Genomic DNA, 18,102 nt, shown 5'->3' on the forward strand with positions numbered 1-18,102 from the left:
CTGAAAATCAGTGCTGTGCCTAGCACAGCGTATACTGAGCTGTAGCCCTTTGTTGCACATAAATGTACTGACTAGTTATTAAGTTCTGTATTTGTGATATTTCTTTATGTGTTACAAAAATAAATGGTTTAAAATATTGAAGTGCTGCGAGTTTCGAGAGATTTTGAGTTCGAGTAGAATAGTTTTTACCGTGTCCCCTAGTTATTATCTTAATAATCATCATCATCATCATCTCAGCCGGGAATCGTCCACTGCTGGACAAAGGCCTCCCCCATCGAGCGCCAATAGGACCTATCTTAATAATAAATCGTAATAAATATCGTTGGACAACTCACAAACGGTCATTTGATTCCAAACTAAGCAGAGCTTGTACTATGGTAACCAAATAACTGATAAACATACTTATATACTTCAAAATACATACTTATATAGATACATTAACATCCAGGCTCAGAACAAATACTCGTGCTCATCACACAAAGATTTGTCCCGGGTGGGATTCGAACCCACCACACGCGGCGCTACGGTTGTTGCGGCGAGGTTCTAATTTCATCTTTGTTTTGAATAACCATACAGATCTAACAAGATGATACATCCAAATAATCTTGTCACTCGCGTAGCGCGGGCGTAGACAATAAATAAACATTATTTTATTTTTAAATTCGTGCGTCATATCAAATGTGTTGCAGACATAATAAGAGTGTTACATTGCCAAGATTTACCATTAAATACATCATTTAATTTAAAAATTTAACCCATGAATGTCCCACTGCTGGGCAAGGGTCTCCTCCCGTAATGAGGGAGACGTAAGGACTTGAGTCCACCACGCTGGCTAAGTGCGGGTTTTAGACTTTGCATGCCCTCAATAAATGTGTTTAATAATTTTAAGCATGTAAGGTTTTAGGATGTTTTCCTTCACCGTTGGAACAAGTGATAGTTATTTCTGTTACACACATAACTTGGAAAAGTCATTGGTGTGTTGACTCGGGTTCGAACCGTCGACCACTTGCGTGGGAGGTGCCAACTAATACCATTCAGCAATATTATTTAATAATGTTTATAATAAGATTGTGTTGATGACAACACAAAACCATTTCTTTTCGTCTTATCGGCCGTGACAAAACTTTTTTTCCAATGTCACTTTTTAGGTAATCTATGTTTGGCAATGATTTTTTTATCAAATTCCTAAAATTTTATAGATAAGGACGGGTTTCCTGCTACAAATTTTACCCGGAAATCAAATCTAAGAAATAAATAACCACTGTAATACGATAGAAGCATGATTTTAAACCTTTTTTATTGACAATACCGGTTACGCATCAATATGGAGTAGTACGTACTAACTTTCTCGCCTACTTACTCTACACGAAGAATATCGAATAATTGGGTAGTTGACTGGGTTAACGAAAAATTATTGAACTTGTATCATATTTTCTGTGAATAAAATTAATTTGAATTTGAAAAGGTTCATCTAAAATGCTATGTAATTTTTCTCGTTAATAATGTTGAAATTGTAATTATTACAGACTGAAACATTTTATTAGACACTCATTTGATACCAATACTACTGAGCGTAGAAAGATGAAATTCGGAAGATTCCTTAGGAAGAGTAGAGGTGCAATAAGAGAGATTTATTGGAATTTTCCTCTCAAAGTATAATACATTCCCACGCGGGCAAAGCCGCGGGCGTAAAGCCAGTATTTTCTAAAGTTAGTGATAGAAATTTGAATCCTGAAAAAAAAAAGAAACTGAACTTGTGTTGTTATTTTTTTAAGACAATAACTTGACCGTATTCTGCCTACAGATACAGTTGAATAAATATTTATTTTGTTTTACACTTGAAAATCGCCTGATTGTCTGTACATAACAACAGTAAATCAATTCAATTGCGGTCATAACGATAACGCTCTCTGTAACTACCTACATATCGATAACATTTCTCCATTAAAAGTTATTGTTGAAAGGAAAATAAAGGCATCTTACCTTGAATTCCTTGTTGCAACCTCAAGATTCTTTTTTTTCAAAAACCGGTCTTTCTTATCTGTAGAAAGGTTCTTATCGTTTCACTTTTTAATTTACTCGTAAAGCTATGAGCTTATTTCGATTTATTCGGTATGATTAAATGTGTTCTTATAAACTTATTTTATAGATAACTAAATAGAATTGTTGTATTGATTAATAAAATAATTGTATAGAGCTAACGATAATATAAAACTTATAAATAAAAGAGCAAGTAACACATCCTCCCCCAACGGACGTTGTTACTGCACTATTTTTTTTAGTAGTAATTTAAATTGTTTATTGATACATAATGCATTGATATGCAACTCATTCGTGGTGCAATAGGCAATTAATAATACTTTTTAGCAAAAACAGTTTCTTACAAACCAATACGAGCTATAAGCAATTAGATTAAGTTAAGAATTATATTTTTATACATTTTGTATATTTAAAAATACTTTCAGGCAATTTTCTACCAAAATATCTTAATAAAAATCTACTAAGTAGTAGAAAATTTAAAAACTGGCAACATTATGACTACGTTTTATTAGTGCTCCGTTTTTGTGTTGACTTAATCCGTTTTTAAATATTTGTAGTCAAGATTTATATTTGTCTTATTGTTTTATCAGTAATAACATATATAAACCAACGTAAAACATTATTTACTAAATGCTGTCTTCATTATACTGTCGATAACTATCGGCAAAAATAATGTTTTTGCGTTAATTATGTCAACCTTTCACTGCACTAACTGGATGAAACGCAAAAATCGAAGAGAAAGAGAAAGGTCAATGAATCGCAAAACAAAATGGCCGATGAACGTAGAAAGGCGTGTCGCGGATTCTACTAGCGAATTACGCCATCTCGGAATCGGATACCATTGAACTTCAGTGAAAAGTTTACGTGTTATACTGGTTCGTAACTTTGTTTTGTGATTAATAATAAGGTGGTTATTTAATGTTCGATGTCCAGCCTGGCTTCGCCGAGGAGCGTCGCTGCACCTTCACCTGCGCTTGGAGCACTGTGGAGCCGCGTTCGGCCTGTCCGTGAGGCCCCGCCGCGTGCGCCCGGAGGCTGCATGTTCGCCTCGCGTGGGCCTGTGTCGATCGCGGTCGCTTCGCCCCTCGCGAAGCTTCGTAAGCCCGCGCGCCGCTCTCGTATTCTAAGTATGTCGGTTTTTACAGCGGCGCCGCCGGGCATCGCGTCTGCCCGCCGCCAGGCACCGGGGCTTCGCCCCCCGCGTCCCGCCGCGCGCGTTCGGAGCCCTCGCTCCATCCGGTCCTTGAGCGGAGTCTCTCAGGTAAGTTCTCTCATGGTTCCCTATGCAGGTGAGGAATATCGACCGAGACGCCATCTTGGGAGGCTAAAAATAGAACGCGGAGTGTTTTAGCGATGAATTATACCGTTATTCTACTGAATTATAACAATTCTATGCTTTTAAATGCGTTAAAATGGTCATTGGTGTTGGATACGACCCAAATTCCTATAAGAAAAGCTGTAAAACTACATGAACGAGTTTCTCTTATATAAAGCACATATACATACATATACTCTACTTTTGATGACCTAGCAGTGTCTCACTACTACATTAGCAGTCTCATTTCGACTATACAAGCCATATTAGCTGTCAATTTGTTGAACAAAAGACTTTTAACACCTACTTCTCACCAAAATTCATAATTTTAACGCTCCAGCAAATTTGAAGTATTCTCCATAAATTAGAGAAAGTCGCTTATCTCAATATACTTTTTAACCATATATTGATACAATATATAAAACTGCAGCAATGCATGACCTGTATTAAACAAGGTCATATACATAAAACTGTATACTAAACAGTAAATAAACCTCTTTTCTTAGAAACTGCACAAATATGAATCATTCTGAGATGAAGATGTGACCTAGTTTGTGTATTTGACTTAAGATTTATACATTGAACATAGAGAACAAAAGATTGATATGATTTTTCTACCTAAATAATAAACTCATCTATGAAAGACAGTTTAAATTTTGTATAGATATAAACGGAGACCTAAATTCTAACAAAAGCATTTTTTTCTTTCTTAACTCTATGTATTTATAAGCTTAACTTATCGTGATAAAATAGTAATCAGTTTGCATTCTTGCTGAAAACCTTATATTTCTGCTATGGGATAAGGTTATCTTTGCTTTTCTTACTCGGTGATGGGGTCACTTTTCCAATGTTTTACTTAGTACATTGTTTCGACACTTACAATTAATTTTGAAACTGTATATGAAGTCACACTGTATATAACTAATCAGAGCTTACACAACGTTAACAAGTTAGACGTAATATATATTGTTATGATACTGAAAATGAAGTCTACTACATGAAAAGTTATAATTTATCTATTATTAAGACCAATATGACCATTTTTCAAGGACATTCTCAATGTCACGTAATATGACCTAGAAGAATGCCCTTTCACTGAACAGAAAAACAGGTTTTTGACCTCCGAAGTTCACAAAAGCTTTTTTCTGTAGGGTCAATGGGTGTTTAGTGTAAACAAAATGCAAATTAAGCAGATGGAATCCAGAGGGGATACTTTAGAATAGTGGTTCCCAAACAGTAGTTTTATAATTGACTAGCTGACCCGCGCAACTTCGCTTGCGTCATCTAAGAGAATGGGTCAAAATTTTCCCCGTTTTTGTAACATTTTTCGTTGCTACTCCGCTCCTAATGACCGTAGCGTGATGTTATATAGCCTATAGCCTTCCTCGATAAATGGGCTATCTAACACTGAAAGAATTTTTCAAATCGGACCAGTAGTTCCTGAGATTAGCGCGTTCAAACGAACAAAGAAACAAACTCTTCAGCTTTATTATATTAGTATAGATATAGATTTTAAAATTTTAAATTTTCAGGATGATTATTACACTTTATTTTTAATATACTTACATAGTAGTGCCTGCTAACCAGAATAAAATAAAAGTGGTCCTGGACTAAGAAAAGGTTGGGAACTCCTGCTCTAGAAAGATTAACACTGATCATATTGGTGATGTTTTTCTAAAACCATTTGTAACCAAAAGTCCTGTATGACAATATGTATGAATGTGAATTAAGAAAAACTAGTTTATAGGGATTGTAGCATGTAGCATTATTTTGTCTTTGCTTACCACCGTGGTAAATAGGCGTGATTTTATTTAGTACTCGTAACCAGCGGTCCTGTATGATAACATGTATGTATGTGAATGAAGCAAGGGAGATTGTAAGGATCGTACCAAGTGACGTTTTTTGGTTTCTGACTACCCACATTGGAAGAAGTATGTATGTATGTTAGATACAGAATCTATGAGAAAGGTATACTATATGTATATAGGATAGTCTGTGTTTCTTTGTTGGTGCTCGCCATTTAGCCTCACGTGTCATCGTGGTATAACGTCTCCATCAGCCAAACTCTTTTGCATACGTCTCTTGTATTTATGTTTCGTCTTCTGAAGCGGCTTGTTGCTATATTCAGATACTCAGTAGTTTCGTCGCATACGTCGGACAACATTTTAAATGTATGATAAGACGGTGAGGCCGTTCGTGCAAAGCTACTTAGTTCGGTACTCAGCGATGTTAGTCTTCAAGCGTCTACCACCATACATATTTATTTATTTCAAACTTTATATACAGAGCTGTATAAAGGCGGACTTAATGCCAGGGACATTTTCTGCCAGTCTACTTTAGGGTAATGCAGAGATTGTTGTAAAGGTGATTAAAATATCTACATATTAGATCGCAGGACAAATGTCGGCGACGCGTCGTGTACTAAACTCAATGGATTTGTATGGCCGTATTCGCTTGAACTCTTAAATCGTTGAGTATGAAAGATTTGTGTATTTCGCATAGCTGTGGACAAAGTGTCTAACAAGTACGTACTTTGTAGAAACATGCGCAAAACTCTGCGCGGTATGCGTGTTTGAAAAGACTGCGCAGTTTGCTTGCGTCATTCAGTTATTCAAATCAATATTGTATGCTTCACAATAGAGTCTTTTAATACAAAGATCTGACTGCCTCCGTGGCGCAGTGGTTTAGGTCACCACGCTGATACCTCTGCATCGGGAGATCGTGGGTTCGATTCCCACACGGAACAGTTATTTGTGCGATCCACAAATAATTGTTTCGGGTCTGGTACTGCTTTGTTTCCGTTGTTTGTATGTTTGTAAAAGTCCCCGCGACACAAGAGCAAGTCTTAGTGCGGGAGTAGTCTTTTAAAAGCAAAAAAAAAGATGCTGCTCTACAATATCTATAGAGACGTTTATAGTTACAAACTTGGTTTACGAGTAGGTTAAGCAATGAGACACTCTATAGATGGGTCGCATAGTCAAAATCAAAATCTTTTATTCATTTAGGTTAAATATTGACATTTATGATAGTCGTAACAATTACTGAAACTACCACTAGCTGGGAAAGGGGGTAGAGCTTTATGAGAAGAGCTAGTAGTATTTGAGCTGAGCGTCTCCGTGCTTGGTGGGCACGTTAAGTCTGACTTTTTTCTATTAAGATAACAGTCGTTGGCTATGTCAAAGGCCTTCGGGCGACTTGAACAACGTTGACAAGTTTGACCAGTAACTATACGGTGAATAAATGCAAATCTACGTATTTCTTTCTACGCTGGGAGGTACAAATAAAATATGTCTCCTTATGAGGGAGGGTTAAACCTATGTCCACTACGCTGCCCAAGTGCGGGTTGGGGACTTTGGATTCTTTAAAAACTCAGAGGCATGCAAGGTTTCATCTCGATGTTTTCCTTCATCGTTATAATAAGTTAAAGATATAATGACGCTCTGTGGCGCTCATGGCCAGTTGTGCTCACCGGTCGGTAAACGATCTGTGGGTTGAGCAACCGGTGACCGCATAGTGCTATATGAACTGAGCGTCTCCGTACTTCGGAGGGCACGTAATAAGTCGGTCCCGGTTGTTGTCAATTAAGATAACAGTCGTTAAGACACGTCAAAGGACTTTTGGGCGGCTTGAACAACTTTGACACTAGGTTGACCACTAACCATACGATAGATCGAGATCGAAAGACTATAATTTTTAATACACGTCATATTCTTTCAAATTAGACGAAAACTAGTTGAAAAGTTTACCCCTATGCTTCTGAAATACGCCTATAAATAATTCTAGTTATTAAAAAATATCATTTTATTAGTTACCACCACACCAAACGTTAATAAGAGATACAATCTTAACACCTAATCTTGCCAAATGACTCAGTTTTCTAATTATACGTGACTTACGTCTATTTAAAACTACTTGCGTCATACATAACTGCATACGAAATACATATGACTACATCAAAAGAGCGTATGTGACACTACTTTGTAAACGATAATAATCTTAGATTTAATTCCGGTACGGTGGCTTTGTTGAAACTGTGTTGTATTTAGTTAGTTTACAGTGTGTTGTGTACAATACACAGATACCCTCTGTATTACATCACTCTCATAGTGCGTGTGACGAACATCACCCACGAGATATCACAACATAGGCGTCGTGCTCACCGGCGCAGGTTGCACTGACCGTAGAGTCAAGCTGACTATAAGCAAAGGCATTCTTAGGTAAAGTCTCGGTGATACGGACAGTCGAGCGATGTTCTATGAGATACTACACAGCGACGCTTACGTGCACGGCAAATTGTTCTATGTAATAAGAAACTGACGTACGCGGCCAATTCAACGTAGTAGGAAGAGAAAACCTAATAATTACGACCACCAAAAAATATCTAACATGTCTACATAAAACACTTGAGAATTCCTGAGACATTTTATATAAAACCTCGAAAATATCATTATATAACGCGATAATGATGTTATATACGTATCAACAGTAGCTCGATTCTTTACTACTATCGACTACTGACAACCAGCTTGTCATCGAGAAATGTTGTATGACAATCTGATCAGCGCCTCTAACGGGCGTCGTAGGAACTATTTTGGCAGTACAATCTAAATGTCAAACTCTCGATATTCGACAGTACAGATTATACAGAATGGCGCTACAGGTGTATAATTGTATTTGTTTTTCAGGATGTCGTCCCGGCGCAACGGGTCGGTGTCCCGCGCGGCCGAGGCCGCCTCAAAAAACAGACTGCATATGGATAGGAATCCACAGCATTCACGGCTAACGGGTCAGTATATCATAAAAATATATAATCTCCGTGCTTCCGAGGGCACGTAAAAAGTCGGTCCCGGTCGTTGTTTACTAAGACATCAACAGTGAGCCTAAAGGCAAATAGATAAGTAACAAAGTATTATGCGTTTTTTACGAAAAGTAATATTATTTTCCAACTTTAATTAATGTAACCATGTTAATACATTAGCGCTAAAAATCTTTGACAAATTGCAAACTTAACTGCAAATTTAATTTAAAAACAAGAAAGCTCAGAACAGATACTCGTGCTCATCACGCAAATATTAGTACCGGGTGTGATTGGAACCACACGCGGCGCTACGGTTATTGCGGCGAGGTGACCACTACAATCACACAGACAAACGTGCAGTTAAAATATTAAGCACTAATATAACCACTGACTGCTAGAAACATAAACTGATTTAATTCTATTTATACCAACAGATCCATCAAATCCGGCCGGCCGTAGGAAAGAGATAGACAATGTGATGAAGCGAGCGCGGCAAGGTTCCCCCGGCACTTGGGACAGAAAGCTGCTCGAAGTGGAGGAAAAAGATCCCAACAGGTAATACTTATATACTTATATATGTACATATTAGGTCAGGGAAAAAGTCTTTCCGCATTATAGTATGTATGAACTTGTAATAAAATCTCTTTGGCTTCAAGAATCACAAATGAGTACACGGTTCATTAGATTTCTTTCAGTGAGCTCGTGAGGTACCCAAATATCGAGCTTTTTTGTGTAGAGAAAAGATTTTATTACAAGTTCATACATACTATAATGCGAAAAGACTTTTTCCCTGACCTAATACTTAGTATATAGATAATTGACTACGAAGAAAAAAATGTGATATAGTTGAACTGAATACAAAATTGTTAAAATGTTGTTAGGATGGCTTCTGTGCTGGTGGTGGCGGGTTCGATTTAAAATAACTTACTTTATTCTTTATTATAAGGGATGTTATGGAGCTCCGAAACTTATTTACGTAGTATCCATTGTAACTCGGTCGAAACGTCGGATAATAAATAAATAATACTTATATACTTGCAAATACTTGTATAGACAAATAATATCAGGCTCAGAACAGATACTCGTGCTCATCACACAAATATTAGTTCGCGCGTAAGACCCGTTGTATATCCTAGTATTATGAGCGGAACATTTCATGTTTTATCCTATCCTTCTAATATAATAATAATATGCGTAAGTTTCTAAGTATGGATGTATGTACGTTTATTACTCTTTCACGCAAAGAACTACTGAACAGATTAAAAAAAAATTTGGTACACTGTATCTAACAATCTGGTTTAACACATGATTCTACCTACCCCGAAAAGTCTTTTCTCCCGGCCGGAGTTAATTTCAGAATCTCATGTTATACCTTATACCTATGTTTTTGGAAACTCCATAGCATCCCTTTACAATGGTACATGTTGTAAACAATAGTAATATGGTATAGATGGCGGCACACTGGCTACAAACAGTTGTACCTCGATGGGTCCAGGTCCTCCTCGCCGAGGCGCTCCAGGTCGCCCGGCAGACGCTCCAGGTGAGGTCATCACACTAACACTGCTGGGCGTTCAGAAGATATACAATAAATCTATGTATAACATATAAAAACTAGCTGACCCGGCAAACGTTGTTTTGCCATATAAATTTAAAAAAAAATGGCGTTAAAAAGAAATGTTGGCCGATTTTCAGACTTACTCAATATGATCACAAAATTTCGTGAGAATCGGTCAAGCCGTTTTGGAGGAGTACGGTAACTAACATTGTGATATGGATATTTTATATATAAGATAAATCCCTATTTCCCTTGGTTACGCCATCACTAATTCTTTTTTTATAATATTCCTTGAAGTACGGGGATTCTCATGGAAAAAAAATAAAAAACAAGATTTCTCTGAATTATTTATTAGATTTTTAAGTTAGCGGGGTCAGCTAGTGTACAATAAAAAAACTAAAACGCTTGTTTAATCAACTCCAAATAAGTACGAGTTAACTTATCAGGTGAAATTTTGATAGTTTTGCATATGTTACTGTAAAAGCCCGAACGGTGGTAAATCCTAAGATTTTCCGGTATAACCTAAGATTTACCAACTCGCAATGGTAAAAGTCCGAACAATTATTTTATTTCGAACTTTTACCTATATTCACTTGACGATGTCGAGATGTCGCCGGAGCCCCGCTTCGCGGGGCTCCTCCTTCTGGGTGGTTAAAAAAAAATAACCGTAAAAAAAAAATATATCGTAACATAGTTTTTAAACTCTGGTTTGTTCGGACTTTTACCATTGAGAGTTGGTAAATCTTAGGTTTTACCGAAAAATCTTAGGATTTACCATCGTTCGGGCTTTTACAGTAACACATATATTCATTATCAGCCTTTCTCTAACTATATTGGAGTCGGCTTCCAGTCTCACCGGATGCAGCTGAATATCATATACCAGCTATCCTGAACCTTCACCTCTAACATTCTAAGCGTTCTTATTGTGAAAATATACATTAAAATTAGCTATCTATATATAATCATTCATTTTAGTGCTAAACTTAGTCATTAGTGTCAGCTAGTTATGTTAAATTATGTTTAATTGTAAAAAAAACTATCTTGTATATTTTATTTCAGAAGTATTTATATATTATTAAATATTTCTTAAAAGAATAACTTTATTTTTCATAACTGTATAATTAATTACTTAATATTGGCGTAAGGAATCGAACCCGCTACACCTGGCACGAAGTCCTTCGTTCTAACCATTGTTTAGTTACACTGTATATAACCATATATTGTATATATGTCAAAATTTCTTATGTACATACATCTATATCGACCTAGTGTCAAAGTAGTAGAAGTGTTTGTGTGAACTCATGTTATGTTAACAAGTTAGACTTGTAACGTGCTCGAAGCACGGAGACGCTCAGCTCAAATATCACTGCACGTACATCTATGTAATGTACAAGTTAACATACTGAGCGTTTACCACACGGTGAGCAGATATTAATATAGTACTTTTCCCTCAGGACGCCACTGGCCCGTCGGTCTCGGTCGCCGGTGGGTCGTAGGTCCCGGTCGCCGGTCGGACGTCGGTCACCGCGAAAGTCGCGCTCCAGGTCCGCTAGACGGAGCCCTAGGCGCAGTCCTAGAAGGAGCCCTATCAGGTACGTTAAATTATTTAGTGGTTATTAAGGTGGTTTTTAGTCAGAGATTAAAGAACATTACTTTGTTATAATTCCTACAAACTAGTTTTGCTTCATTCACACTCATACATCTTGTCATACATGATCGCCGTTTACGAGTACCTGACTATTTTTAAAGACATCACCAATTTGATCTATGTATGTCTTAACTAGGGTTGTATTTTAAAGATATAAGTAGATAATGTAAGATATTGTGATGTACAGACGCGGCAGTCCCCGGCGCCGTTCACCCCGCGCGGCGCCGCCGCCCCCCGCCCGCCGCGACGTGCGCCGCCCCGCGCCGCCCCGGGCCGCCCGGCCGCCTTCACCGCCGCCGCCTAGGAAGGTGTGTATAGTTACAAATATCTATCTTTATTAACTACTATTTTTATACCAGTGGGTTCCTCTACTTAACAATAAGGAGAGATTAGCTATTTGTAAAAATATTATAATTTATAAGCCTTGAATCCTGGCTATCACTTATATCCCTGGGTTTTATGCAATTAAACTGATAAAAGTCTAATTAGAATAGATAAATTATAACACTAATTAAAATGAGGGGGGATAAGGCATTACTGGCCTTGAGTCCACCACGCTGATCAAGTGAAACTTTCAAGAGCTGTGTTAAACAACTGTCAGACATGTCATTGCTCACGATATTTTCCTTCACCGTTATAACAACGTGATCATTATTTATACACACATCACCTGGAACACGCATTGGTGCGTTGCCTTAAGTTAAGACCCTTAATCACCAATAATGTTTGTTTATATTGCAGTCTTCACCATCTGGTTCTTCAGCGAGCAGTTGTTCGGACGAGTCGTGTTCCGTGTGCTCGGCTAAGAACAAGAAGGCACCACCACCGCCGCCGCCTAAGCCGGTCAAACCTAGGTAAATATTTACTACTATAATTAGTAACAAACGTGCGAACAACGTCATAATCAAAAGAATCATGTGAATGTGACAACGTGTAGTGAGTGAGAGACTCCGATATAATGACATGACTTAGTGAGCACGTTTGAAATGGCCCGAGTATTATGGACTGGGCCGACTTCATCCGGGTATAGTACAATTTTGTCCCGTTGATTCCATTGCCGTGAGGTTTTGTTGCCATTGATCTCATATGAATCAGGTCCCGACAGCTACAAACATAAAAAAAATCATTATTGAATTTAATCGGTCAAAATTAATTTGATTAATTTATTCCCTGTTTTAATATTTCATTGTTCAAATAATGTCTATGCTAGTTGACAATAACTCAATTATAATTTGCAATGAAATATAGTTTGTTTCTAATCTTAATATGTCATGTTCCTCAGGCCAGGCTCCTCGTCCCCGGGACGCGGGCGCGCCGTGCAGCCGACACGCGAGCTGCTGAAGGCGCGCGAGAGCAGCAAGCGAACCCGCGAGGAGAAGGTTAGTGTATGTTCTATGTTTTGTACACATTATATAAACGGTGGAGGGAAAACCTTGCATGCTTGAGAACAATAGCAGTTGAATACCTGAAGAAAATGTTGTTATCTTTTCTTTTAAAACAGTGATAACCAATTTCGTCTACACGCCATGTGGTTGAGCCTTCAAATTTAAAGTAATATATCAATGGTCTTTCCAGTGATGTGTGTATATCTAATATATAAAATTCTCGCGTCACAGTTTTCGTTTCCATACTCCTCCGAAACGGCTTGACCGATTCTCATGAAATTTTGTGAGCATATTGACTAGGTCTGAGAATCGGCCAACATCTATTTTTCATACACCTAAGTGACACAATTATTTTTTTATATGGCAAAGCAACGTTTGCTGGGTCAGCTAGTTATAAATAAATATCACTTGTTATAACAATGAAGAAAAACATATCGTGATAAAACTTGAATGCTTTACGGCCGAAATTTTAAGTAACTAAATATTATTTTGTAATGCAGCTGAATCCTCGAACAGTACTTTTTTTAAGTGATACTGCTTAAAATTATAGAAGTTTCGTTCAACTAACTTTACAGTAGGGTACAGCAGTATGTATGCACTTGTTAGGGTTTTTTCATGCTGCCCTCACTCCTTGCGTACATACCTGCATTGCTTGATACAAATGGACGTATAGTCTTCTTATTAGTTCTTATACATACTTTGTTGCAGCTTGTCAGTCTAGTTTAGTAAACACGACATAATACTAAAGTAATTCTTTTCAACAGGTCCTGGAATGGCAACGCTCGCAGCTGTGCGTGGCGCCACACATCAAGCGCGAGGGAGAGCGCGCCGAGCGTCCCGCGGCCCCCGGCGCCGCGGCCCCGCGCGGGCGCGCCGTGTCGCCGGCCGCCATCGCCGCCGCGCTCAACGACTCGGAGTCCGACGACGACAGCGACGCCACCGAGGAGCCGCAGCCCATGAGGTATACCACACATACCGAGCGCCTGTGTAGTAATGTACTATACATAGCCAAGCTGTGCCGAGCAGCCTTTGTCCTTCGCCCACTACTAAATATTAACAGTATATTTCACACATTCGCCGCGATTCTTGAGTATACAATGGTCAAAATTAAAATTTTTTTTAGTTAAGACAAAATATTGACACTGATAGTCGTGCTAGTAACAAATTCACACACATTCTTTTCAATCGCAAAAAGATTGACAATGTAGTTGATACAATAATTTGTAGTGGAGCAGCCAGTTCAGCTAGTAGAGTTACAAAAGTCCTCTATATATTGCTGTCTTTATTGTAGTTGTCCAAACTGACGAGCTACTGTCCCGAACATCCATTTATTTGAGGTCAATCTAATTTATTAGAATTATTATTAAATTTTGATAAATCCAGCATATAACATATTTTATTTGTTCGCAGACTGACTCTGTCGGAGCGCTTCGGCAAGATGGCGCAGTGGTCGGCGGACCGGTCGGCGCGGCTCGAGAACATGCGCATCACGCGGCGCGAGGCCACGCTGCACGTGCGCATCGAGCGCAGCGAGCGCGACCCGCCGCCGCAACAACCTGCCGCCACATACCCGTACGTGTACTTACATTATTATATGGCAAACATATAGTATTGTATATATTTCTTTGGTACAATAATTCCTACAAATAAAACATGAACACGCATGACTATTATCAATGTTAGGAAGCACAACATTTCAAGTAAAAAAGAATTACCTAAATTAGTCTACCCTATTAGTAATGCAATAATTTTGCTGCTACAGGGGCGCGGAAGGCGCGGCGGCGGGCAGCTACCCCGAGGAGCTGCTACTAGCGGCGCCGGCCGGGCTGCCGTCGTGGGACGACGTGCGCGTGCGCTACGACTACTACAAGAAGCGCGGCTACCTGCGGGGCCTGACGCTGGGCGACTACGTCAAGTGGGAGGAGTGGTGGTACAAGTACCAGGAGTGGCTGAAGCACGAGCGCGCCTACGAGCGCTGGGCGGAGGCCGAGGCGGGCGGCCCGCGCCGCGAGAGGCGCCGCCGCGGGGGCCGCCACCGCCGCAGCTGAGGCCGCGCCGCCCCCGCCGCGGTCCTGGCCGTGGACCTGGCGGGGGCGGCGCGGCCCTGAGCCACGCCAGCCCGGGGTGGGCGCTGTAGTGTCGCCTACTGACTGTGACACGACGAGTGTCGTCGTAGTGAAGTGACTGCTTGTATGTGTGTATGGTGCGTCATTATATAGTGTACATATGGTACAATAGTATACAGGTATCACGGTACGAGATATATACAACACTGTGTGGAAATATAGCTAAATTATTCTACTTTATATAGAAAATAGTGTCTCTGTGTTAGTAATGTAAATGACTGCTAACTACTATAGGTCTTATCAAATGTATATAATAAGAAGTTTAGTTACATGCCTGATATATGGCAATAGACTCTCCCCCTATTACATGGGACTAACATTGTTAATAGCCGATACATGGGTGTTTTAAACATAAACCTTCTTGTACAACAGTCATGTTATTATGTATATAGTAAGTGCTACATGTGTTGTATGTATCTCAGTGGTATATAGATTAGAATCATGAATGTATTTACAAGTAATGAGAGAGCAACTAATATAGTGTTTTAATTTAGTATATAGTGAATCTAACGTAAATATAATTTTGCTTATTATATTATATATCTGTAACTGTACATGGCGTTTTATTTACTACCCTCTTAAATACCTTGTGACTAAGTGATAAGTAAGATCAGAATCTCAAGTTAAGCGACGCTTGCCGAGGTTGGCCAGCGGATGGGTGGCTGCTGTTGTCTCTGGTTCAACTCCCGAGTCAACTAAAATATCTTAACATTTCCTGAGAATTACTTATTCTCCTACTATAAGACGTGGAAAACGTTGTTGGTTTCACATATAAGAAGTACCTATTTGTATTACTTTATAACAATGTAAGTGTGTAACTGTTTGTTTTTCCCTAAATAAATAAATAAATAAATGTTACTTAGCATTTCCTGAAAATTAATTATTCATGTCCTTAAATATCTTAACATTTCCTGAAAATGACTTATTCTCCTACTAAAGTTACTTAGCATTTTTTTTAAATTAATTATTCATGTCCTTAAATATCTTAACATTTTCCTGAGAATTACTTATTCTCCTACTAAAGTCACTTATAATTTCTTGAAAATTCCTTATTCTCTTACTGAAATATCGTAACATTTCCTGTGAATTACTTATTCTCCTACTAAAGTTACTTAGCATTTCCTGAAAATTAATTATTCATGTCCTAAAATATCTCATTTCCTAAAAAAATCTTATTTATGTACTGAAATATAACATTTCCTGAGAATTACTTATTCTCCTACTAAAGTTACTTAGCATTTTTTTAAAATTAATTATTCATGTCCTTAAATATCTTAACATTTCCTGACAATTTCTTTTTATGTACTGAAATATTATTACACTTCCAGAAAATTACTTATTCTCCGTCGCACTCAGTCGTAGTCAATGTCAGTTACGACAAAGTCAGTCATGGTCAAAGTATGTCATGACTGTGTCTGTCATGGTCAATGTCAGACATGGTAAATGTCGACAATGGTTAAAGTTAGTAATGGTCCGTCAGTCATGATCGAAGTCGGTAATGGTCAATGTCGATAATAGTCAATGTAAGTCATGGTCAATGTTGATAACAGACAATGTCAGTCATTAAGTTAACAAGTTACTAAAGTTTCTTAGCAAGTTTTAAAATAAGTTGACAAGTTACTAACATTACTAATATCAAGTTACTAAAATATGTTGTAAAGTTACTAAAATAAGTTAACAAGTTACTAAAGTTTCTTAACAAGTTACTAAAATAAGCTAACAAGTTACTAAAGTAAGTTGACAAGTTACTAACATAAGTTATTAAGTTACTAAAGTTACTATACATATCCTGAGAACATCCAGACAAGTTACTAAAATAAGTTATCAAGTCACTAAAATAAGTTGTTAAGTTACTAAAATAACATAACAAGTTGCTAAAGTTTCTTAACAAGTTACTAAAATAAGTTGACAAGTTACTAAAATAAGTTAAAAACTACTAAATTAAGTGAACAAGTAACTAAAATAAATGAACAAGTGACTAAATCAAGTAAACAAGTTACTAAAGATTCGTAACAACTAACTAAAATAAGTTGACAAGTTAACAAGTAACTAAAATAAGTTAACAAATTACTAAACATTTCCTGAGAATATCCACACAAGTTATTAAAATAAGTTATCATGTTACTAAATTAAGTTACCAAGTTACTAAAATAAGATTTCAAGTTACTAAAATAAGTTATCACGTTACTAAAGTTACTTAACATTTCATGAAATTGTCCAGACATGTTACTAAAATAAGTTACAAGTTACTAAAGTAACTAAACATTTCGTGAAGATATCTTAACATGTTACTAAAATAAGTTATCAGGTTACTAAAATAAGTTATCAAGTTACTAAAATAAGTTATCAAGTTACTAAAATAAGTTACTAAAGTTACTAAACATTTCCTGAAAATATGGAGACATGTTACTAAAATAAGTTATCAAGTTACTAAAATAAGTTATCAAGTTACTAAAATAAGTTATCAAGTTACTAAAATAAGTTATCAAGTTACTAAAGTTACTAAACATTTCCTGAAAATATGGAGACATGTTACTAAAATAAGTTATCAAGTTACTAAAGTTACTTAACATTTCCTGAAAATATCCAGATATGTTACTAAAATAAGTTATCAAGTTACTAAAGTTACTTAACAATTCCTGAGAATATCCATACAATTGTCTTCATGTACCGTCGTACCAAGAGACGTCTTCGATTGAGGAAAAACTACCATGAATCCGTCTTCGAGTGAGGAAAAACTACCAAGAGGCGTCTTCAAGTGAGGAAAAACTACCAAGACACCGTCTTCAAGTGAGGAAAAACTACCATGAGACCGTCTTCAAGTGAGGAAAAAGTACCAGGAGACGTCTTCAAGTGAGGAAAAACTACCAGGAGACGTCTTCAAGTGAGGAAAAACTACCATGAGACCGTCTTCAAGTGAGGAAAAACTACCATGAGACCGTCTTCGAGTGAGGAAAAACTACCATGAGGTCGTCTTCAAGTGAGTAAAAACTACCAAGAGGCGTCTTCAAGTGAGGAAAAACTACCAAGAGACGTCTTCAAGTGAGGAAAAACTACCAAGAGACGTCTTCAAGTGAGGAAAAACTACCAAGAGACGTCTTCAAGTGAGGAAAAACTACCAAGAGGCGTCTTCAAGTGAGGAAAAACTACCAAGAGGCGTCTTCAAGTGAGGAAAAACTACCATGAGGTCGTCTTCAAGTGAGGAAAAACTACCAAGAGACGTCTTCAAGTGAGG

General features: G+C 37.7%; 2 protein-coding genes across 5 annotated transcripts in view; one reads left to right on the forward strand and one right to left on the reverse strand.

Moving 5' to 3' along the window:
- The window catches only part of Gbs-70E (Glycogen binding subunit 70E), a 34,511-nt gene extending 32,229 nt beyond the window's left edge, over positions 1-2,282 (reverse strand). The window contains exon 1 of the mRNA XM_076133036.1: positions 1,984-2,282. The gene's annotated coding sequence lies outside the window, so the exon portion shown is untranslated. The remainder of the gene's footprint in view (positions 1-1,983) is intronic.
- Positions 2,283-2,766: 484 nt separating this feature from the next.
- Positions 2,767-15,421, forward strand: LOC142985080 (uncharacterized). Of its 4 annotated transcripts, none has more exons than XM_076133030.1 (13): positions 2,767-2,915; positions 3,186-3,301; positions 8,041-8,141; positions 8,588-8,708; positions 9,604-9,693; positions 11,163-11,300; positions 11,544-11,664; positions 12,098-12,210; positions 12,639-12,741; positions 13,506-13,702; positions 14,152-14,313; positions 14,504-14,780; positions 14,839-15,421. In XM_076133030.1, exons 3-13 carry the CDS (start codon positions 8,042-8,044, stop codon positions 14,923-14,925), a joined length of 1,509 nt encoding a protein of 502 aa, XP_075989145.1. In that variant the 5' UTR covers positions 2,767-2,915; positions 3,186-3,301; position 8,041; the 3' UTR covers positions 14,926-15,421. The 4 variants fall into 4 exon arrangements, with proteins under 4 accessions (XP_075989145.1, XP_075989147.1, XP_075989148.1 ...); XM_076133032.1 differs by having other exon boundaries at positions 12,639-12,735; XM_076133033.1 differs by lacking the exon at positions 9,604-9,693.
- Positions 15,422-18,102: the final 2,681 nt, after the last annotated feature.

This window comes from Anticarsia gemmatalis, chromosome 29, assembly GCF_050436995.1.
Source record: "Anticarsia gemmatalis isolate Benzon Research Colony breed Stoneville strain chromosome 29, ilAntGemm2 primary, whole genome shotgun sequence".
NCBI lineage: Eukaryota > Metazoa > Arthropoda > Insecta > Lepidoptera > Erebidae > Anticarsia > Anticarsia gemmatalis.